General features: G+C 48.1%; 1 protein-coding gene across 4 annotated transcripts in view; it reads right to left on the bottom strand.

The window, feature by feature from the left end:
- Positions 1-9,971: 9,971 nt before the first annotated feature.
- The window catches only part of MAPRE1 (microtubule associated protein RP/EB family member 1), a 30,973-nt gene continuing 16,570 nt past the window's right edge, over positions 9,972-24,374 (bottom strand). For 3 of the 4 annotated variants that reach the window (XM_083360974.1, XM_083360976.1, XM_083360973.1), the window contains exons 4-8: positions 16,049-16,256; positions 14,137-14,217; positions 13,854-13,972; positions 13,161-13,313; positions 9,972-11,890 (exon numbers count right to left, since the gene is read on the bottom strand). In XM_083360974.1, coding sequence (XP_083217100.1) covers positions 11,834-11,890; positions 13,161-13,313; positions 13,854-13,972; positions 14,137-14,217; positions 16,049-16,256 — 618 coding nt within the window. In that variant the 3' untranslated portion in view covers positions 9,972-11,833. The remainder of the gene's footprint in view (positions 11,891-13,160; positions 13,314-13,853; positions 13,973-14,136; positions 14,218-16,048; positions 16,257-24,374) is intronic. The other variant, XM_083360975.1, reaches the window with a different exon arrangement.

A 24,374-nucleotide genomic window follows, 5' to 3' on the forward strand; every position in this document is an offset into this window, starting at 1 on the left:
TGGGCTCAGTAACCTTGATTCTCACGCTAACTTTCGTGTTATGTCTAGCTGGACTCTCACATCCCCCCACTCCCAGCATCATCTAACTCTAAAAGTGAAAGGGAAAAGATGGCTATATTTCCATCTGTTGTCAATGCAAAAACATCCGATGTGAGCAGCGTTGACACACAATTTACAAGCAGAATTTTGGTGGCCAAAGGAAGCAGTTAAGTCAGTTGCACCCAGTTTTACAGCCTCGTTGGCCAAGGTTCTTGAGTGAACCATGAATGCATCATGAGGTCACTAAGCAGACCTGGCTTCCCCAGTGACTATGCTCATCGGAAGCCAGAAGGGAAGCTTGCAAACGGCATTCAGGTGCCTTCAGGACAATCATCCTAAATGCCGCTAGTCATCAACTTACAACAGTCTGTTTAGTGACCATTCAAACTTACAACGGTTCTGAAAAAAGTGACTTAGGACCATTTTTCACACGACCGTAGCAGCCTCCCCAGGGTCATATGATCAAAATTCAGATGCTTGGCCACTGACTCATAGTTATGACGGTCGCAATGTTCCCGGGGTCACGTGATCCCCTTTTTGTGAACTTCTGACCAGCCAAGTCAATGGGGGAAGCCAGGATTTGCTTAACGACCGTGTGACAAACTTCACAATTGTGGCAACTCACTTAACAACCGTGGCACCAAAAGGCGGTGAAATGGGGCAAAATGCATGTAACCACCGCCTAACTTTGGGCTCCGTCGGGTCTATAAGTCGAGGACTTACCTGTACCTGCCCAAATTAGGATTGCATAATCGTGAGAAAACCCCGACGGTCATAAGTGCAAGAAATGATTGTCAGCCAAATTTTCAGTGCCACCAGAGGGTTGAAAGTTGAGGATGACCTGCGTTTTGTAGCAGAGTCACGACAAAACCACACTCTCATCAAGAGAGAAATTACGACTCCACTTTTAGTAAATTAATCTCAGAGAAGATCGGTTAATTCAGGGAACCAACGCAGATCCTTTGCAAGTTGAGTGTCTCACAGTGAAGACAACTTACTTGCGGGTCCATCAACCCAACTACAAACAGGCACATTATGATCACAATGGATCCCCAAATTAGACAATCCTTTTACGACCTTCCTTGCCACTGCTGTCAAGCGAATCACGGCCATTGCTAAGTCAGTAACACGGTTGTTAAGAGAATCCGGCTTCTCCCCATGGACTCTGCTGGTCAGAAGGTGGCAAAAGGAGATCAGGTGACCCCCGGGGACATGTGTGACCGTCATAAATGTGAGTCGGTTGCCAAGTGCCTGAATTTTGATCGCGTGACCCTCCGGGGATGCTGCAGGTCGCCAGTGTGAAAACTGGTCATAAGACATCCTTTTCGGTGCCGTGGTGACTTCGAACCGTCACGAAATGAATGTTTGTACGCCGAGGAGTGCCTGCACAGCTGAGGAGAAGGAAGAAGGGGCTTTGAAGAAAATCCAGGCTACGTAAGGGAGGTGGGACACTTGGAGTTGAGCTGGAGATGGAGCAAAGCTTGAGGAGAAAAGCAACAGCAGGGAAGATAACCACTAGGCCTCCTCCCCACCACGCTGCAGCCCTTTTCCAGGAGCTCCCTCTGACGCGCGTGAACCACAGGGGGAACCAGGTACTTACGGCAGGGTGTGGAGTTGTGGCAACCTGCTTGAAGCCCAGGTCTCCCTCGGAATCCACGCCTCCCCTAAAAATAGAGAGGCAAGCCAACATCAGCTCCAAGACCGTCAATGCTAGCCTGTGATCAGCAGAGCTCGCACTCCCCGCTAAAGCGCCCAGAGGAAGGGTTGCAAAAAAGGAGAGATTCATAACTCAGTGTCAAACTCTGAGCGTGGCTTTTTTCTTGCAGGCGCTTCATAACTCGACTGGCTAAAAGCTTCAGTCCAGAAATGAGAGGGGTTTGTAGAGGGGTGGAGAAGGAGAAGGACTGTGGAGTCCTCGGTCCTCTCTGACACTGGTTCGTTGCTTGCAGATGTTTCCTGATCCAGCTATGTGACCTCGGCAGCGGTAGAAGAGAATGGCATTTGCAGAGAGGAGGAGGAGGAGGAGGAGGAGGAGGAGGAGGAGGAGGAGGAGGAGGAGGAGGAGGAGGACTATGGGGTCCTCAGTGCTCTCTGAGCTGGGTGGTTTTCTTGCAGACGTTTCATGACCCAACTAAGTAACATCATCAGTGCTAGAAAGCAATGGTGTTTGCAGAGAGGAGGAGGAGGAGGAGGAGGAGGAGGAGGAGGAGGAGGAGGAGAACTGGGGGGTCCGTGGTGTTCTCTGAGCTGGGTTGTTTCCTTGCAGCCCTTTCATGACCCAACTAGGGAACATCATCAGTGCTAGAAGGGAGGAGGAGGGGGGAGGAGGAGGAGGAGGAGGAGGAGGAGGAGGAGGAGGAGGAGGAGGAGGAGGATGGCGTCCATAGTGCTTTCTGAGCTTGGTTGTTTTCTTGCAGATGTTTCGTGACCCAACTAGGGAATATCATCAGTGCTAGAAGGACGTGGGGTTTGCAGAGATGAGGAGGAGGAGGAGGAGCAGGAGGAGCAGAAGCAGGACTGTAGTGTCATCAGTGCTCTTTGAGCTGGGTGGTTTTCTTGCAGACGTTTCATGACCCAACTAGGGAACATCCTCAGTGCTAGAAGGACGTGGGGTTTGCAGAGAGGAGGAGGAGGAAGAGGAGGAGGAGGATTATGGGGTTCATGGTGCTTTCTGAAATTGGTTGTTTTCTTGCAGATGTTTTATGATCCAACTAGGGAATGTCATCAGTGCTAGAAAGGAAGTGGGGTTTGCAGAGAGGAGGAGGAGGAGGAGGAGGAGGAGGAGGAGGAGGAGGAGGAGGAGGAGGAGGAGGAGGAGGAGGAGAGAGGAAGAGGACCGTGGGGTCCTTGGTGCTCTCTGAGCTTAGTTGTTTCCTTGCAGACATTTCATGACCCAACTAGGCAACATCATCAATGTTAGTGTTAGCTCTAGTGGCTAGCACTGAAGATGTTATCTATTTTGGGTCATGAAATGTCTGCAAGAAAGCAACCAAGCGCTGAGAGCATCAAGAACCTCTCAAGATGCCAACTGTTTACCCTCACTTCTTGAAAGCTTTCCTTGTACATGGGCACCATCAAGTGGGCTTCCCTTCCAGATCTTTTTCAAGGTCCACCCCCCGTCAAGATCAATCCTGAGAATCATTAGATGGGGCGGAGTTCATGTATGTAACTCTCAATCCGGAGCAGTTGCTCAACCTTAGCAACACTGAGATATGCGGATGTCGGTGTGGCTGACTGGGAATTGAAATCCACATATCTTCAAGTTGACGAAATTGAGAAACACGGTTCTATAATCATGGTCGAATGCCCACAACACCTTGAACCGCTAAGCTATCCAAACCTCATTTCCGCCTTTCACCAAACATATTGTGTGAATATAAGCAGAGAATCCATTCAGAATAAACAGAACAGATTTGGAAGGGACCTTGGAGGTCATCTAGACCAACCCCCTGCTCGAGAACATGGCCCTCTACCATTTCAGACAAATGGTTGTCCAATTTCTTCTTAAAAGCCTCCAGTGTTGGAGCATTCACCGCTTCTGGAGGCAGGTGGTTCCACTGGTTGATTGTCCTCACTGTCAGGAAGTTTCTCCTTAGTTCCAGGTTGCTTCTGCTCTCCTTGATGAGTTTCCCTCCGTTACTCCTTGTCCTACCTTCAGGGGCTTTGGAGAATAGCTTTGATCCCCTCTTCTCTGTGGCAACCCCTCAAATATTGGAAGGCTGCTGTCATGTCCCCCCCCTAGTCCTTCTTTTCATTAAACTAGACATGCCCAATTCCTGCAACCATTCTTCATATGTTTAGCCTTCAGTCCCCTAATCATCATTCACGTTACAAAGTCCAAAATCATTTAAGATGTTGAGAGACTGGAAAAAATCCAGAGAAGAGCAACTAACATGATCAAAGGCCTGGAGACCAAAACGTACAAAGAACGGCTGTGGGACTTTCAGGGGGTTGGACTAGATGACCTTCAAGGTGCCTTCCAACTTTACTATTCTGATTATGACTTGGGTTTGGCCAGTCTAGAGAAAAGAAGAAATAGGGGAGACATGATAGCAGCATTCCAGTATCTGAGGGGCTGCCACAAGGCAGAAGGGGTAACATTATTCTCCAAATCCCCTGAAGGCAGGTCAAGAAGCAACGGATGGAAACTAACCAAGGAGAGAAGCAACCTGGAATTAAGGAGAAACTTCCTGACCATGAGGACAATCAACCAGTGGAACAGAAGTTACCTCTATAAGTTGTGGATGCTCCATCACTGGAAGTTTTTAAAAAAGAGACTGGACAATTATCTGACTGAGATGGTGTAGGACCTCCTGCTTGAACAGGGGGCTGGACTAGAAGACCTCCAAGGTCCCTTCCAGCTCTGTTCTTCTAAGCTGTTGTGGTTTACCAACCACGTGGCGTTGTTGTTAAGCCAACTGCAAGTTACTGAAGAAGCCATGATTAAAGAAATGTGTAACTTGGCACCAGGAACGAACCCAACATCAGCCATGGATGCCAGCAGAGAGATGGAAATCATCTGTTCCTGGTAGAAGGACCCCAAAGCGACCACTTGCCATGTGATGGAGGGATGGAGACTCAGCTTCCCTGGAGTGCTGGTTTGAGAGCCATTGCCCCAACTGAAGAAAGCATTGGGGGTCCTCCCAATGGAAGAGGCTGGGGTTGGATGGTAGGACTCCTGTTGCATGTTTAGAGACACCGATTCAGGAGGTCCAACCTGAACTTTCTCCACTTCTTGGCTCCCCACAAACTCAACTGTGATGTCAAGCCTTAGAACGCTGATCTCACTTCCCAGAACATCTGGAGCTCCTGATGTTGCCCTGACACAGGTGGTCCCCTTCCCTACAGAGGTTTTCTAGTCGCGGTGGAAGTCTTTCACTCCTGTCATCCTTCTACCTCTTTGGGGACAGTGACCGTCTTTTCGTCCTTTAGGGACCCACCGTTGGGACCACAGGAACCCTACTACAAAGGCCGAAGGCAGTTTACAACACACACAATCCACAAACTCCTACGTTGCAAGTCAGCCAAGGATCCATTTCCTAGGTCCATCAATTGTACCAATGCTCGCCAGGATGAGATGGTTCTTAGACCTTTGCAAGAAAGCACGGGAAGGGTCCTCAAAACAGGGAGGCATGAAGTGATTTGCCACCTCTAGACCCCGCCCCCTCCCAATCCTTTCTCCTCGTATGGGGTGGGCAGCTTCTGAAACTGCTCGTGGATTGAACATACATAATTCTGGAGAAGAGAGAAGAAACATGTAGAGAAGAAACATGTAGGACCATCCCAAAGGTGCTTTTTTCACGAGGCAACTGGACTTTCGTTTCTCGTTTCGCTTCCCATCCAAGAAGCTTCTTCACTTCTGACCGGATGGAGGGGAATGGAAGGATTTATATTCTTTGTAGTCATCCGGTCGTTAGTACTCTTCCTGAGAGCTGTTGCGGCCACTTGGGTACAGGATACAAATAAAGCCCAAGTGGCCCCAATCGCTCTCAGAAAGAGTACTAACGACCGGATGACTACAAAGAATATAAATCCTTCCATTCCCCGCCAGGCAACTGGATTTTCTTGGCTTTTCTCTTTGAAGACGTTTCGCTTCTCATCCGAGAAGCTTCCTCAGGTTCTGACTGGGGAGGATTTATACTCCTTCCAGACTGCTAGTCATTTGCCTTCTTTTAGAGGGTCGTTCAGGCTGTTTAGAGCAGGGGTCCCCAACCTGTGGGCTTTGGCCCATTACTGGACCATGGCCTGCTGGCCACCAGGCCACGGGACATGCTGGCCGGTGCACACACATGTGTGCATGCAGTCACCCTTACTCGCACTAGTGTCGCTGCTATGCAAACGGGTGAAAACGGGGTGGCGTTAATGCCCCGCAGCAATAACGGGGCAGTGCTAGTGAGGGTTATGCGGGCAGTAGCTCCGCCCCATTTGCATCACGTGCTCGCAGCCCCATTTGTGTGTGTGCACACGTGTACACGTAAAGCAGCTTTGGGACAACCATGATCTGGTTGATGGAGAATCTCCATACATGTAGAACCATCATACCTTTCTTTCATTAGGACCATGGAGGAGTAACCACCACCACCCTGCTGATCTCATCTCAGGGCATCAAGCCTTACGTCATTGTGTCTTACTTTGGAGAGCAGTTATTTTGTCCACTAACCCACCATGACCCCATCCTACCACCTTCTCCTGCTGTTCTTCTGTGAATCTCAACCTCTTCTCCACTCTTCTGCTCCGTGGATCAGGCCACCTTGGATCAAGTAACATCTCTGGTAGCTTCCCGTTTTTCAGTCTTGTGGCCACCTCTGGTCTCATGATGGCTGGTTGACCACCAGCCCACCTCCAGTCGCTTTGGAGATGCTGGTCCCAAGTGCTGGTCCCAATTTCCACTTTCAACTCATTGCTGCCCTTTTTGATCAGAACATTATTAGACCTCCTTCTCCATCATGAGGTCAGTTTCCCGTGGGTCTCTTCACTACATACTGCGCAGGCAGTCCTCAACTTACAATGGTTCATTTATTGACTGACATTACAACAGCACTGAAAAAAGTGACCTGTGTCCCATTTTTCACGCTTACAACCGTTGCAGCATCCCCACGATCGCGGGATCAAAATTCAGATGCTTGGCAACTGGTTCATATTTACAACGGTCGCAGAGTCCTGGGGTCACGTGATCCCCTTTTGCGACCTTCTGACAAGCAAAGTCAATGGGGAAGCCAGATTCCCTTAATGACCATGTTCCAACTGCAGGGATTCACTTAACAACCGTGGCAAGGTAGGTCATAAAATGTGGCAAAACTCCCACTTAATGACTGTTTCACTTAGAAACTTAAACTTTGGGGTCAATTGTGGTTGTAAGTCGAGGGCTATCTGTACAGTACTCCTCGAGTTACGACTGGCCACTTAGTGACTGTTCAAAGTTATGACAGAACTACGTATGGACTGCTTAAGACCCATATTTGAAATTCTGAGGGTTGGGTCACACACATACATCTGGATCACGGGTCACTCAATTTGGGGCCCTTGGCAACTGGCCCACATTTTCTGTGTCCGACAATCGCCTGTTTTATCATGATTTTGCCCAAAACCAGCATTTGTTGTGATTCCTTACCAGCCAGTGGATCTGGCAGCTGAGTTTGAGGAATCAGATGATGAGGACGGGCCTGATGTGACATCAGAGCCAGAGGAAGGCTCTGAGGAGCTCCGAGACTCACAGTCGGACGAGGAGCCCGGCCCCTCTACTCACACTCAGGCTGAGACACGGCTGTGCTGGGAGCCTGAGTTGGACAGCGATGAAGCACAGCTGGGAAATATCCAGGATGCACGAAAGCGCCAGCAAGAGAAGCGAGTAGGACAGAGGGATGCAGTGGGGCGGCTCCAAAGGCAAAGGAGAAGGCGTTAGGAAGCCACGCCTGGGCTGAATGATAAAAGGGAAGGTGTGGGAGGTGCTGGTTGCTGAAGGCAGCCGTTCGTGTGGAGGATCGAGTTTCTGTGGGCTGCGTTTGTTCGCCTTGGACACTGACTCAGGTCTGTGATTAATAAAAGGGGTTGTTGTTTTCTTGCGGTTCCTGCCTGTTTCTTGGAAGAGGGGGTTCTCCTTCTGAGCGTAACCAGGACTCACGTAGGCTGGGACAGAACGGCATTTACTTCCAGTTTGGGGCTGTTGGGGGGGGCACCAAGGGAGGCTCAACCAACCTCGCTGTACACATGTTGTACTTTGATAATAAAGGTTCATTCATTGGCTTGTATCTGCTGCATTCGCTTAACGACAGGAGAAAAAAAAGGCCACACAATAGGGGCACTTGCGCGACTGACCTGTTTACAGCCGTCACGACTTACAAACATGATGGGCAGGTTCCCTTAGGGTCGTATGTTGAGAGAACTACCTGTGTAACTTTGCAACATCCCTTCCCACCCCCGTTCTTTATTGACTCCTTCAAGATGGTCTTCCCAGCATATTTTTACAGACCCCGTAGCTCATCCCCATGAACTGTTTCAAAAAATATGACACAATAAAAAAAGAAAAGAAAAATCCCACAAGGGGGTTCCCCGAGGACCCCCTTTTGACTTCCTTCGTCCGCATTCCCGAAACATATAGTTCTCGACTTACAAGGGGACGCCAAATTTCAATTTCTGAAGGAAGACAGCTGTTCCGTGGCTTTTGCCCCTTTTTACAACTTTTCTTGGAATTGTTAAGTGAATCACTGCAGTTGATAAGTTAATGACATGGTCATTAAGCGGGTCTGGCTTGCCCATCGACTTTGCTTGTCGGGAGGTCGCAAAAGGGGATCACGTGATCACACACACACACACACCCCGGGACGCTGCAACAGTCATAAATACGAGTCAGTTGCCAGCTTCCAGTCAATGGGAGAAGGTGGATTCAAAATTAATGGCCCTGCGATTCGTTTAACAATTGCAGTGATTCATTTAACAACCACAGCAAAAAAACAAAGACCGTAAAATCAGGTGTGATTCACTTAACTGTCCCGCTTAGCGATATAAATTCCGGTCCCAGCTGCAGTCGTTAAGTCGAGGACTACTTCTGCTTGATCTATTTGTACATTGCAGTGGTTACGAATGTTGACATGTATAATCAGGGATACAAAACACGGATAAGAACATTCGGCGTCTGTCCCCAGACGGTCTCTACAAGCAATCTTGCCCTAAGTTGTAATGGGTTTATTTTTTCTTAATCAAGACCAAAGTTGGCTTTTTATCCATTTTCTTCTGTCGATGCAGGCAAAGGTAGAAGATGGGACGGTCTCTTGATGGGTTGGTCAAAAATTGTTTTCATTCCCAGACCAGGCCACGGAGGAGTGTTGTGAAAACCAAGATCTCCTTTTCTCTGGAGCATCAGGGGCTCACTCGGTCAACCAGGTCACCCAGCTGTACCCAAGGCAGAACTAGAACTCCCAGTCTCCTGGTGATTGGCCCAGTCACCCAGCCGGCTTTTATTGCTGAGGCAGGACTAGAACTCACCGTCTCCTGGTGATTGGCCCAAAGTCACCCAGCTGGCTTTTATTGCTAAGGCAGGACTAGAACTCACCGTCTCCTGGTGATTGGCCCAAAGTCACCCAGCTGGCTTTTATTGCTAAGGCAGGACTAGAACTCACCGTCTCCTGGTGATTGGCCCAAAGTCACCCAGCTGGCTTTTATTGCTTAGGCAGGAGTAGAACTCACCGTCTCCTGGTGATTCACCCAAAGTCACCCGGCCAGCTTTTATTGCTAAGGCAGGACTAGAACTCAGTCTCCACCTGCTGGCTTTTGTGCCTAAGGCAGGACTAGAAGTCCCAGTCTCCTGGTGATTGGCCCAAGTCAACCAGCTGGCTTTCATGCCTAAGGTGGAACTAGAACTTACCATCTCCTGGTGACTGGCCCAAAGTCACCTGGCCAGCCTTTATTGCTAAGGCAGGACTAGGACCCCCACTCCTAGTAATTGTCCCAAAGTCACCTGGCCAGCTTTTGGGTCTAAGGCGAGATTAGAATTCTCAAGTCTCCTAGCGATTGGCCCAAAGTCACCCAGCTGTCTTTCATGCTGAAGGCGGGATTAGAATTCACTGTCTCCTGGTGATTGGCCCAAAATCACCCAGTCGCCTTCCTTGCCCAAGGCAGAACTAGAACTCCGTTTCTTGGGGATTGGCCCAGCCTCCACCATCTGGCCTTTGTGCCGAAGGCAGGACTAGAACTCACCGTCTCCCACTTTCTAGCCTGGAGCTTTTAAGAGCCGGCCAAAGTGGCTTTGAATGCGCCCCAAAGATGCTGGTCCAGAGAGCCGATGCCAGCTACACCCAGACGCCGTGAACCACCGCAGACCAAGGATGACGTGAACAAAAAAGAATGGAGAACTTGGGAGGGTCAACGAAAAAGACCTCGAGGGGGGAAAGACAAGACCCCCTGGCAAGAACACGACAACTCTAGAAGACGCGGCGTTCTTGAAATAACAGAACTTTATTTAGAAACTGTTTAAAAGTAGAAAAAAACCCTGTCCAAAGGAGTCTGGTTTGAATATCGTTTAGGGCAAAAAGTATTTAGAAGGCCACAAGAGAAAAAGCACCTCTGATGTTTTAAATAATGGCTTTCTTTTCTTCCTTCCTTTACCTTCTTTCGTTTTTTCTTTTTGGCATTCGTCAAAACGTGGGTCTCCCGCTGAATTGTCACAAGGAAATCATGCACTACACAACAAGTTACCGTTAACTCTTTGTTTTCTACACACACGTATCGAGACACACACAATCACCGGAGGCAAACGGACGAAAGGAACACGCCAAGCCGGAAGCTTAGTCTTTGCTGTGGCGAGGGGGAACGGGGCGGGGGTGAGGGGGTCCAAAACCTCCAAAATCCCCCTCCCCAAGGAGCAGCCATTGGGGAGAGGAGGAGGAGGCTTGCTCTGCACAAGAGGGGAGGGGGGGAAAGAGGGTCAAGCACAGAATACTGCAATAATCAAAATTCACCGGAGCACTCTTATATCTTCGGCAACCTCGGATCACCTATTTAATGCGCAATTTTCTCTCTCTCTCTTTTTTTTTTCTCTCCAGCACCTGCGCAGGTAACTCAGAGTGGGGGGGGGCCCTGCAACGGAGGCATTGCACGCCCACCCAGGCGGCTCTCGGCGCGGGCTGCAAACCCAACTTGCGAGTCCAGTCCAGCGAGTGCGGAACGTTGCACCCAGGTGCGCCCTCTCCCGACCCTTCGGATCCAGAATCCCCGTTTTGCTATCCTAGCTCGGCGAGAGAGGAGGGCAGCTGCTATCCAAAAGCAACAGGGTGCGTTGTCGGGTTGTTCTTCACTCGGTGGCTTTGGAAGCAGAGGGAGTGGGGGGCAGAGAGGAAGCGAGAAGGACCCCCCCCCCGTCTTGAGTGGAGCAGAGGTGGAGCAGCAGGGGGGGTGGGGTGAGAAAGGAGATTCAGGCGAGGAGTGAGGATGCTATTCAGAAGTGTCCAGCTTTGGCCACTTGAAGACCGGTGGACTTCAACTGTCAGAATTCCCCAGCCAGTGTTCAAAGTGGCCAAGAAGAGACGCTTCTGTCCTGGTGGCCCAAAGCTCTTATTGCGTTGGGCCACGAGAAGACAAGAGGGGAACGTGCTTCACCTTTTTTTTTTTTTTTGCAACTTGAGCCTACTACAAACTCCATCCTCCTACGACACCCTCAGCCACGCTGGCCCACTTCCACACAGCTCCCGAACTCCGACGGGCAGCTCAGACAATCCCACTTTCTACACTCTATTTCTCTTTTTCGAGCGCCTCGACTCTCCTCCGTCGCTGTCCTGGATGCACCGCTTCAGCCCCACCCACCACCCACCCTCCTTACACGACGACCCCCTGCCGAAAAGACAACCCCCAAATCCTTAGGGAGCCTCTCCTGCTTCGCCCACCTCACACACACCCCCGACTGCCCTACAAACACGCCGCGCTGCAAATCCTCCCTCAATGTCAGGGCCCGAGACGGAGCAACTCCGCAAAGGCCAAAGCCTTCCACCACCGCTTGCTTCCCAACGACACCAGAGGGATGTGGATAACACCGTTGCGATAATGAAAAGTGAGTAGGGGAAAAATAAAAATAAAAATAAGAACAACCCGTCGGTGGGGGTGGGGGGAGGGGAGAGTAGTAAAACTTACGCAAAGTGCACTTGGAGAAGTACTTAAATTTCTGTTTTGTTTTGCTTTTTTTTTAACTTTTGAAAAGAAACCAGTTAAGTCCTCTAAGAGTAAAATGGAGTATTTTACAGATAAACACATGATTGGGGCAAAGATTTCTGACTTCTGAGGCTGCCGCCGCCGCCGCTGCTGCTGGTTAATACTCCTCTTGGTCCTCCGGAGGGCCTCCTTCATCGGGTATGACAAAGCCTTCCTAAAAGAGGATCAGAAATCGGGAAAAATAAGAATAATAACGACGACGAGGATGATGATGATGATGATGATTGGCAGCTCCCTTCCCTTCCATCCGGGACGCTTGAGCGGGATCCGAAAGACTGCCTGGGACGCCAGACAATCCCCGCCCCCATGCCTGGTTTTCCTTGTTCCCTTCTGGGAGGAGGGGGCTCCGTGGCGCCCGAAGCAGAAGACCCAGATTCTGCAACAGCTTTGGACCATCTAGGACCAACCTTGTCGATTTTTTCACTAGCTGTTCAAGATGGACTATGACGTCTGTGCGTTTGTGTGTGTGATTACACAATTATATGACACCAAGACACGAAAGTACACATATACGTATGTACATCATGTGTACATATTTTAACCACACGTAATAATAATAAAAGTTGGAAGGGACCTTGCAGGCCATCTAGTCCAACCCTCTGCTCAGGCAGGAAACCCTATATGTGTGTGTGTGTGTGTGTGTGTGTGTGTGTGTGTGTGTGTGTTTATGTATATGTATATATGTATGTATGTGTGTGTATATATATGTGTGTGTGTGTATATATATATATATATATGTATGTATGTATGTATGTATGTTTTTGTAGATTTTCACGGGTATAGGTATGTAGGTCTTGGCGTATTCAGGTCTTTTCCCGTGTAGGATTGAGGGTGTCTTGACGACGTTTCGATGAGGTCCCACTCGTCATCTTCAGGCTGGTGTCTTCGGCTTCGCGCTTCACTCGCACAAGCACGAAACCGAAGACACCAGCCTAAAGATGACGAGTGGGACCTCATCGAAACGTCGCCAAGACACTATCAATCTTACACGGGAAAAGACCCGAATATGCCAAGACCTACACACACACACACACACACACACACACACACGTAGTTCATGTGTGTCTTGGTGTCATTTTGTATAATTTGGCATTTGGGGATATTGCTGCTATTATCATTATTATTATTATTATTATTATAATTATTATTATTGTTGTTGTTGTTGTTGTTGTTGTTGTAGTTGTTGTTGTTTTATTTAATATCCTTGGGATGGTGGCATTATTTGGGGGGTGGGTTGTTTTTCTCTTTTGGGAGCAGTGCACATGAGTTTCATTTTTATGTTCAGAAAAATGACCATAAAGGTCATTAAATTCAATGGGTGCAGCTGAACGTCCCGGGGAAGGGTGCGCAGAAGGAAGTGCCAGCCCATCAGTAATGTCCGAGCCCAAAGCGGGGAATGCCACGGCCGGGTCACACCCACTTACATCTGTAGCATAAAGTATTTCCACGATTCTCTGGAGGACCGGATCACTTTCGCCTTCGTTCTCCTGGCAGATCAGCTCGATGTTCCTCAGTTTCCCGAAGTAGAAATCTCGTTCCTTTTCTAAATCTTCCACAGTCATCTTTAATGCATTGATCTGACAAAAAATAGTCCATCTCAGAGCAAGTCGCGGAAGGGACAACACCGCAAAGAGCTGCGGTGGCACAGTGGTCAGAATGCAGCATTGCGGGCTGACTCTGCCGGCTGCCAGGTGTTCGATCCTGACCGGCTCAAGGTGGACTCAGCCTTCCGTCCTTCCAAAGTTGGTAAAATGAGGAGCCAGGTTGTGGGTTTTTTGTTTGTTTGTTTGTTTTGGGGGGGAGGGGGGGTGGCGGCAAGGGGCTGACTCTATAAACCACTCAGAGAGGGCTATAAAGCACTGCAAAGTGGTAGATAACTCTAAGTTATCGGGGACCCCTGCTCTAATCAATGCACAATTTCTCATTCCTTGCCCCTGACAGAAGCTCAGGAGGAGCCAACAGACACTCCCCCCCACACACACACACACACAGAGACCCCTTTGGAGACCCGTGCGGTTTAAATCCAGCGTGAAAGGCTCGGAATTCCCATCAGGAAAACCACAGCTGCCCATGTCGCTTATCGCCACTGACGGACATCCCGTCCCCCCGAGGCCCACCTGCTGTATCAACTCGGCGGATTCCTCCTCTCCGATCCCCCCAGGAGCCTTTTTGATCATGCCGGGCCCCGATTTATTAGCCACCGTTGTCCTCTGCGCCACCATGGGCCGCACTGGGGCTGCAAGAGAGAGAATGCGTTAGCAGCGCTCCGCAGTGGGGCGCAAGGCCTCGGCACCGCAACCAACCGAAGTGAACGACACCCGAAGCGTGCAACCCGGTGTGCTACAACAAGCCCAAAAGAAGAGAGTAGGGCACGAGTTCCTCCGGCCACCCGCTTACTACCAATTGTAGCTGCTTTCTTTAGGCAAACGGGAGAGTCTGCTCGTGCTGCCTTCAGCTCCGAGGTTCCCACAAAAGTGTTATCTACAAAAAGAGAGGCTTTCTAACCATGAAGAAGCACAAACACAACCCGCTCCGCAATTGCCGGTCTCAGATGAAACACGCAGCCTCCCCGCACAATCCACGCGAGGCTGAGGAAGAGCAGGATGAATGGGCAGCTTCAAAACTGGGGTTCCCCCCCCACCATTTGGTAAAAAAAAAGTGAGCTCTTGCAGAACTAGCACTGGGCAAGGGTCCGAGGCGCCCTGAATTTTGAGCAGGCCGTGCTGGCTAGATTGTGAGAGGAACGGCACAGGCACAATTGAATGTAAGTATATCCTGGTGTGAAAATTGCTTCGAATCGGTTATTCTCCCGGAGGCGCTTTGCATTTTGTAAAATGTATGTATTCATCACATTTCTATGCTGCCTATCTGGCCTAAGTGACTCTATAAAGCCATTTTATTTCTTCTAGGCGCTCTGGGGTCCTTGGTGCTCTCTGAGCTGGATCGTTTTCCTGAAGACGATTCATTTCCCAACTAGGGAACATCATCAATGCTAGAAGGGAGGAGGAGGAGGAGGAGGAGGAGGAGGAGGAGGAGGAGGAGGAGGAGGAGGAGGAGGAGGATGGCGTCCATAGTGCTTTCTGAGCTTGGTGGTTTTCTTGCAGACATTTCATGACCCAACTAGGTAACCTCATCAGTGCTAGAAGGGAGAGGGGTTTGCAGAGGAGGAGGAGGAGGAGGAGGAGGAGGAGGAGGAGGAGGAGATTCTTGGTCTCTGAGCAGGGTGGTTTTCTTGCATACATTTCATCACCCAAATAGGTAACAACATCACTGCTGTAAGGATGTGTGAGGATGGCTCTCTGTTTATGTATATTAAGAGCCTTGGTGGAGCAGTGGGCTAATGCCTCCTTAAGTAACACCAGCTGCCTGCAATTAGTGCAGGTTCGCGTCCTACCAGGCTCAAGGTTGACTCAGCCTTCCATCCTTCCCAGGTAGGTAAAATGAGGACCCAGATTGTTGGGGGCAATTAAGCTGATTTTGTAATAATGCCGCTTGGGGGGTGTGTGTGAAAGCCCTAATAAGCAGGCAGATACATAGAATGAAGGCTACTGCTAAGCTGGTAAGCCGCCCTGAGTCTTCGGAGAAGGGCGGGATATAAATGGAATTAAAATAATAAATAAATAAATAAGCTGCTTACCCTGACGCTGTTAACTGGAGTATTCTTGGTGATTTTTTGATTAGGGTATTGTTTATTTGTCTGAGTTGATAGTTCCTTGACTGGGGGATTGTTAACTGTCTAGTGCTAATCTTGATGTTAAGGAACGAACAGGACCACTGACAGGACCACGACACAAACAAGTAGGACTGACAAGGCAAGCCACTAGTGCAGGGGTAGGCAACCTCGGCTCTTTTATGACTCATGGACTTCAACTCCCAGAATTCCTGAGTCAGCGTAGCTGACTCAGGAATTCTGGGAGTTGAAGTCCATGAGTCATAGAAGAGCCGAGGTTGCCTACCCCTGCCCTTGTGAATAAACAGAGAGCTAAGCTCCCCTTCCTCCTAGTTCTGGCTTTGCGCTACTGCGATAACACCCGGCTGAGAATAAAACCGCATGTTTCTCAACAAATGGAGCCGAGGATTGTCCCTAGAGGTTCAGAGGTGGCAGGTCTGACAGACGCAGCCTTTCCATCATATCAATCAATACTTCACCTCTGGCCAGGGTGACGAGAGATGCTACCTGTGCCGACGGGGCTGTCCCCCTTCCTGGGCCTCCCAGAACGCTGGGACTGCTTCTCCCATCATCCCCAACCGCCAGAGCTGGCCCGGGAAGAGCACTAGAACTTCCCAGCGCCCGGCACACAGCCTCTCTTACCTGTGCCGCCAGAACCAAGAGTCTTCTTCGGTTTGTTCAGCAGCGGGACCACCAGAGTGGGGGCGGGGCAGGTCTCATGGCCTTGCCGGGCCGCCACGGGGTCATAGTCCTTCCCGTCGTAATTCGCGTCGAAGAATTTCTTGAACCACTGAACAAATTCGAAATTGTCCTGGAATTTCCCTTTCACTAATCTGTCCACGGGTATTATCTGAGGAGAGAGGTCGAGGAGGTTAAGACGAGAAAGGTATCTTCAAGAATTATAGCAGAGTGGTTTCTAAAAGCAGTCATAGGCCGTCCTCGACTTAAGGGAAGGCCACACCTGGAATGCTGCATCCAGTTTTGGTTGCCAGGATGTAAAAAAAGATGTTGAGACTCTGGAAAGAGTGCAGAGAAGAGCAACAAAGATGATCAGGGCACTGGAGGCTAAAACATATGAAGAACAGTTGCAGGAATTGAGTATGTCTAGTAGTTTAATGAAGAGAAGGAAGGGGTGACATGATAGCAGTCTTCCAACATCTCAGGGGCTGCCCCAAAAAAGAGGGAGTCAAGCTACTCTCCAAAGCACCAGAAGGCAGAGGAAGAAGCAACAGATGGAAACCAATCAAAGAGAGAGAAGCAACCTGGAACTAAGGAGAAACTTCCTGACAGTGAGAACAATTAACCAGTGGAACAACCTGCCTCCAGAAGTTGTGAATGCTCCAACACTGGAGGCTTTTAAGAAGAAACTGGACAGCCATTTGCCTGAAATGGTACAGGGTTTCCCGCCTGAGCAAGGGGTTGGACTAGATGACCTCCAAGTCCCTTCCAACATCATCATCATCATTAAAAAACATCACAAAAGATTTGAGGGTCCCCCCCCACTGAAAACGGCAGAAAAAAAGGCTATTGTAATGACGCGGTGGCTCAGTGGGTTAGGACGCTGAGCTTGTCGATCAGAAGGTCGGCAGTTTGGCGGGTCGAATCCCGAGTGCCGCGTAACAGAGTGAGCGCCTGTTACTCGTCCCAGCTTCTGCCAACCTAGCAGTTCGAAAGCACGTAAAAAATGCAAGTAGAAAAATAGGGACCACTATGGTGGGAAGGTAACAGCGTTCCGTGCGCCTTTGGCGTCTAGTCATGCCGGCCACATGACCACGGAGACGTCCTCGGACAAGCGCCGGCTCTTCGGCTATGAAACGGAGATGAGCACCGGCCCCTAGAGTCGGAAACGACTAGCACGCATGTGCGGGGGAACCTTTACCTTTAATGTGTTTTAAGTTATACTTCTGAAAGGTTTCAAAGGCAGCCATTTTGTTTTACAGGCTTTCCTTTACTTCCAGACCTTATGTATAAAACTTAAGCAACCAGGAAAGCTTAATGGAACATTACTTACGTGGCCAAATCGTGGTAACTCACAGAATCTTAGGAGTGGGAAGTGGATGTCCGAGCACTACCAGCACCCATCCCCCCACCACCACCACCTTTGCTCGGGGCAGGGGACCAAATCAAAGCATGCTGACAGATGTCTGTTCAAACTCATCTCAAATCCCTCAAGTGGGATTTCAATGCCGCTTGCTAGCAACAATTCTGCGGCTGAACGGTCAGCAAGGGTATTTTTTTTTCTTCAAATGTATATACTCGGCTTACGTCCCATTCATTTAGCGACCGTTTGAAGTTCACCAATCAGAATAGAGCTGGAAGGGACCTTGGGGGTCTTCTAGTCCAGCCCCCTGCTCAAGCAGGAGACCCTAACCCTAGACCAGGGGTAGGCAACCTCGGCTCTTTCATGACTCATAGACTTCAACTCCCAGAATTCCTGAGACAGCTTGGCTGAGCTTGGAAACCTCTCGCTTTCCCCTCAGCATGGCTGGCTCAGGAATTCTGGGAGTTGAAGTCCACGAGTCATAAAAGAGCCAGGGTTGCCTACCCCTGCACTAGCCAAACCCAATTCCTGCAACCGTTCTTCATATGTTTTAGCCTCCAGGCCTTTGATCATCCTAGTTGCTCTTCTTTGGCACTTCTTACAAAGCCTCAACATCATTTTTGTAATGTGGTGTCCAAAACTGGATGCAGCATTCCAGTTGTGGCCTTTCTAAGGCTTTGTAAAACTGTAGTAATATTTCACGTGATCTTCATTCTGTGCCTCTGTCTATAAACTAAGGATTGTATCAACAGACTTATATAATAAAGTTGTACAACGGCACAGCAATTAAAGTTATACAATTACCTTATTTATTCTATAAAGTCACAATGGTGCCGAAAAGTGACTTGTGGCCGTTTTTCAGACTTACGACCGTTGCGGCACCTCCATGGTCACGTGACTGAAATTTGGATGCTTGGCAGCTGACTCGTACTTATGACGGATGCAGTGTCCCTGTGTGTGTGTGTGTGTGTGTGTGTGTGTGTGTGTGTGTGTGTGTGTGTGAGATCCCCTTTTGTGACCTTCTGACAAGCAAAGTTAATGGGGAAGTTAGATTCAACCGGGTTACTAACAATGGCAGTGTTTCACTTAACAACTTGGGCAAGGGAGGGCATCAAATGGGGCAAAACTCACTTAACAACAGAAATTTGGGGCTTAAACATGGTGATAAGTCAAGGACTGCCTGTAGCTTCCCGATTCTTAAATTCATTATTGTGTGCCGTGCGTGATAGGATCCTAAGGAACAACCTCTTCTATCTGAATTCCTGGCCAATACTTAAGAGTATCTCTCTTACATCTTGGGGCAAGAGACTTTTAAATCTTTTAATCTCTCTTCCTGCAGCTTAGTTCTTAATTCTCTGATATATCTTCACTGCCCTTCTCTGAACCTTCTTTTTTTTTAAAGTGGGATAGAAACAAACATGCTCTTGGCCAGAGATTGAGTGAGGTGGGGTCTCCCCAAAACAGAACACAGTGGATTTATACCTTTGCATGATCTGCAAAGGTCAAACAAGAGATGGTCAAACAAGAGATGACAAGACTGAACATCGACATCTTAGGTATCAGCGAACTAAAATGGACAGGAATGGGTGAATTTAATTCAGATGACCATCAGGTATACTACTGTGGGCAAGAATCCTTCAGAAGAAATGGAGTAGCCTTCATAGTCAATAAAAGAGTAGGAAAAGCAATACTGGGATACAATCCTCAAAATGACAGAATGATCTCAGTTCAAATCCAAGGCAAACCATTCAATATCACAGTAGTCCAAGTCTATGCCCCAACCACCAGTGCTGAAGAGGATGAAATTGACCGGTTCTATGAAGCCCTACAGCACCTTATAGAAGTAACACCAAAAAATGATGTCCTTATCATCATGGGGGATTGGAATGCTAAAGTAGGAAGCCAAAAGATAACTGGAATAACAGGCAAGTTTGGCCTTGGAGTACAAAATGAAGCAGGGCACAGGCTGATAGAATTCTGTCAAGAGAATACGATGGTCATAGCAAACACTCTTTTCCAACAACCCAAGAGACGGCTCTACACATGGACATCACCAGACGGTCAACACAGAAATCAGATTGACTATATGCTCTGCAGCCAAAGATGGAGAAGCTCTATACAGTCGGTAAAAACAAGACCAGGAGCTGACTGTGGCTCAGACCATGAGCTTCTCCTTGCAAAGTTTAGGCTTAAATTAAAGTAGGGAAAAGCGCTAGGCCAGTCAGGTATGAATTAAATCATATCCCTGTTCAATATACAGTAGAGGTGACAAATAGATTTAAGGAATTAGATCTGATAGACAGAGTGCCTGAAGAACTATGGACAGAGGTTCGCGACATTGTAAAACAGGTAGCAACCAAAACCATCCCAAAGAAAAAGAAATGCAAGAAAGCAAAATGGCTGTCTGAGGAAGCTTTGCAAATAGCTGAGGAAAGGAGGGAAGCGAAAGGCAAGGGAGAAAAAGAAAGATACACCCAATTGAATGCAGAATTCCAGAGAATAGCTAGAAGAGATAAGAATGCCTTCTTAAATGAACAGTGCAAAGAAATAGAAGAAAACAATAGAATAGGGAGGACCAGAGATCTTTTCAAGAAAATTGGAGAGATGAAGGGAACGTTTAATGCAAAAATGGGCATGATAAAGGACCAAAATGGCAGGGACCTAACAGAGGCAGAAGAGATTAAGAAGAGGTGGCAAAATTACACAGAAGAACTATACAAGAATGAGCTTAACGTCCCTGATAATCACAATGAGGTGGTCACTGACCTCGAGCCAGACATCCTAGAATGTGAAGTGAAGTGGGCCTTAGAAAAGCTGAGCAACAACAAAGCTAGTGGAGGTGACAGTATTCCAGCTGAGCTATTCAAAATCTTAAAAGACAGTGCAGTAAAAGTGCTACACTCAATTTGCCAGCAAATTTGGAAAACTCAACAGTGGCCACAGGATTGGAAAAGATCAGTTTACATTCCAATTCCAAAGAAAGGCAGTGCCAAAGAATGTTCAAACTATCGCACCATTGCACTCATTTCTCATGCTAGTAAAGTCATGCTTAAAATCCTACAAGCTAGACTTCAGCAGTATGTGGATCGAGAACTACCAGAAGTACAGGCAGGATTTCGAAGAGGCAGAGGAACTAGAGATCAAATTGCCAACATACGCTGGATCATGGAGAAAGCTAGGGAGTTCCAGAAAAACATCTACTTCTGCTTCATTGACTATGCTAAAGCCTTTGATTGTGTGGATCATAACAAACTGTGGCAAGTTCTTAAAGAGATGGGAGTACCAGACCATCTTATTTGTCTCTTGAGAAACCTATATGCGGGTCAAGAAGCAACAGTGAGAACTGGACACGGAACCACTGATTGGTTCAAAATTGGGAAAGGAGTCCGGCAAGGCTGTATACTGTCGCCTTGCCTATTTAACTTATATGCAGAGCACATCATGAGAAAGGTAGGGCTAGATGAATCAAAAGTTGGAATTAAGATTGCCGGAAGAAATATCAACAACCTAAGATACGCAGATGATACCACTCTAATGGCAGAAAGTGAAGAAGAACTAAAGAGCCTCTTGTTGCGGGTGAAGAAGGAGAGTGCAAAACTTGGGTTGAAACTTAACATTAAGAAAACCAAGATCATGGCATCTGGCCCTCTCAATTCTTGGCAAATAGATGGGGAAGAAATGGAGGTAGTGACAGATTTTGTTTTCCTGGGCTCCAAGATCACTGCAGATGGGGACTGTAGCCAAGAAATTAAAAGACGCTTGCTCCTGGGGAGGAAAGCCATGGCAAATCTAGACAGCACACTAAAAAGCAGAGACATCACCCTGTCAACAAAAGTGCGTATAGTCAAGGCTATGGTCTTCCCAGTTGCAATGTATGGCAGTGAAAGTTGGACCATAAGAAAGGCTGAGCGCCAAAGAATTGAGGCCTTTGAACTACGGTGCTGGAGAAGACTCCTGCGAGTCCCTTGGACTGCAAGGCGATCAAACCGGTCAGTCCTAGAGGAGATCCACCCTGACTGCTCTTTAGAAGGCCAGATCCTGAAGCTAAAATACTTTGGCCACCTAGTGAGAAGGAAGGACTCACTGGAGAAGAGCCTAATGCTGGGAAAGATCGAGGGCAATAGAAGAAGGGGACGACGGAGAAGGAGGTGGCTGGATGGAGTCACTGAAGCAGGAGGCGTGAGCTTAAATGGACTCCAGAAGATGGTAGAAGACAGGAAGGCCTGGAGGAATGTTGTCCATAGGGTCGCGATGGGTCGGACACGACTTCGCAGCTAACAACAACATGATCTGCAAATTATATATTAATGCAGAAAAAAGGGGATTTTTGCAACACGCCGCTGAAAGGCCAAATTGCATTTCTTCCCTCAAGATCCTGGCATTACAAACTGCTAAGTTTGTAAAAGCCGCCCTGAGTCTTCGGAGAAGGGCGGGATATAAATGTAATAAAAATAAAAATAAATAAAATAAATTGGTTTTACACAGGAAAAGGTAAGGTGACAACCTGTTCTCCAAAGCGCCTGAAGGCAGGGCAAGAGGCAAGGGATGGAAACTGATCAAGGAGAGAAGCAGCCTGGAACTAAGGAGAAACTTCCTGACAGTGAGAACAATCAACTTGCCACCAGAGGTTGTGAATGGAGGTTTTCAAAAAGAGATTGGACAGCCATTTGTCCAGAATGGTATAGGATCTCCTGCATTAGCAGGGGGCTGGACTAGATGACCTCCCAGGCCTCTTCCAACTCTACTATTCTGTTATTCAGTGGAACGGCCTGCCTCCAGAAGCTGTGAATGCTCCAACGTTGGAAGTTTCAAGAAGACACTGGACAGCCATTTGTCCAGAATGGTATAGGATCTCCTGCGTGAGCAGTGTGGTTGGACTAGAAGACCTCCAAGGCCCCTTCCAACTGTTTTATTCTGTAATTTTCTTTACATGATCGGTTTCTTTCCGCTGGAAACGATTAGGACAAGGTTGAGTCAAGGTTGACTCAGCCTTCCATCCTTCTGAGGTAGGTAAAATGAGGACCCAGATTGTTGGGGGCAATTAAGCTGACTTTGTAATAATGCCGCTTGGGGTGTGTGTGAAAGCCCTAATAAGCAGGCATATACATAGAATGAAGGCTATTGCTAAGCACATTGATTTGTGCTTTAGATTGTAAGCCGCCCTAAGTTTTTATTATTATTTATTATTATTATTATTATTATTATTATTATATAAATGGAATTTAAAAAAACAGAATAACAGAGCTGAAAGGGACCTTGGAGGTGGTCTAGTCCACCCCTCTGCTAGAGCAGGAAACTCTAAACCATTTCTTCCCCATCATCTGCATTTGTGAGAAGGACCCCCCCCAAAAAAACCCCAACCCAGGCATTGTGTAAATTCCCAAGGTTTGCCCAAACTTCCTGTTACTTTATTCAATCTTCAATTGCTACAAACTTCCTCAGAAGCAAGAAAGCTAATCTTTGTGTTTACTCGGATCAAGGTCTCGCAATCCACTGATTGCCAGCTGCTGTTTAGAAACACACACACACACACACACACACACACACACAGTTTTTGCAACATCTAGCCTAGAGAAACTCCTCGGAGAACGCGAAAGGATGCACGTCCTTTTCTCGGCTGCAATTAAGGTCTCTTCCCTGTTACAAGTTTGGGGTGTTATTCCTACAAACCAAAAAAAGCTAGAAGCAGTTTGCTTTTTTTTAACAGAAATTCATGTTACTTTTTGAAACTAATAAATAAATATTTTGCATTAGCATGCCTCCAAAGCACTGGCCTTTTAGGAGGGCCCATTCCTTTGCTTAAGGCAAAGTAACTGGGCCGAACTAAACTAAGGTCGTTAACTCACGTCAATCCCGGTTTTCCCAAACTAACAGGGAAAGATAGTCAAGTCTCAAGGCTGCTATTTGCTTGGTCGTATCCTCCCATATAGCCCCATTCCCCGTAGCTGGCTGGGGAATCCTGGGAGCTGAAAGTCCACCCGTCTTAAAGCTGCCAAGGTTGGGGGAAAAAATTACTTAAACCCTACACAAAATGTGGAACTTCCAATAAATACGTAGGACCAATAGGATCCAGTTCTGGCCTTGCACAATTACATTATACAATGTTCTCTTCTCCTTGCTCTTCTTTAGCAAAAAAAGGTACAATGGGACCGCTCCTTTTATGCTGAGCAGATCTTTCAAGTCAACCGTCAAGCTGATTTTGGTTCCAGCCTGCGCCACCCCACAACCATCTCCTCCGAAGGGAGAGGGGGGGGAAAAGACACACACATACAAGAAGCGAAAAAGTTGCCTGATGCAGAGAGAACAGGGTAGAACAGCAGCTAATGACCCTCTTTTACCGGTCTACTATAGAGAGCGTCCTCTCGTATGGTATCGTGGTTTGGTATGCTGGTCTGACAGCCGCGGACAGGAAAGTATTACAGAGGGTGGTGAGCACAGCACAAGACATTGTGGGCTGTCCCCTGACACCACTGGATGACCTCGCCAGGCCCCGCTGCCTTGGAAGAGTGAGGAAGATTCTCAGGGATGACTCACACCCTGGTCTGTACCTCTTTACTCTCCTACCATCCGGTAGGAGATATAGGAACGTAGCCAGCCGTACCAACAGGCTGAAAAATAGCTTTTATCCGTGGGCTGTTAGGCTTTTAAATGGGACATAATCTCTGTGAACTTAGGCAGAATTGACTTGGGAGGCCAGTGTGTGGTGTAGTTGGCTCACATGGTGTGGTGGGATGGAGGGTTTGTTGTCACTGTGTGTTTGGGGGGAGAGAGCACAGGGGGAGGCTCAGCTAATCTCAATGTACACATGTTGTACTTTGACAATAAAGGTTTATTATTAAGCCACTGGTCCTTTTACCCCAAGATGGTCAACAAAGGTAAAGGAGAGTGGTTTTCTGCAGTTTTTCCAGCTCCTGACATCCTGATGAG

The sequence above is a fragment of the Vipera ursinii genome, assembly GCF_947247035.1.
Source record: "Vipera ursinii genome assembly, chromosome: 3".
Taxonomy (NCBI): Eukaryota; Metazoa; Chordata; class Lepidosauria; order Squamata; family Viperidae; genus Vipera; species Vipera ursinii.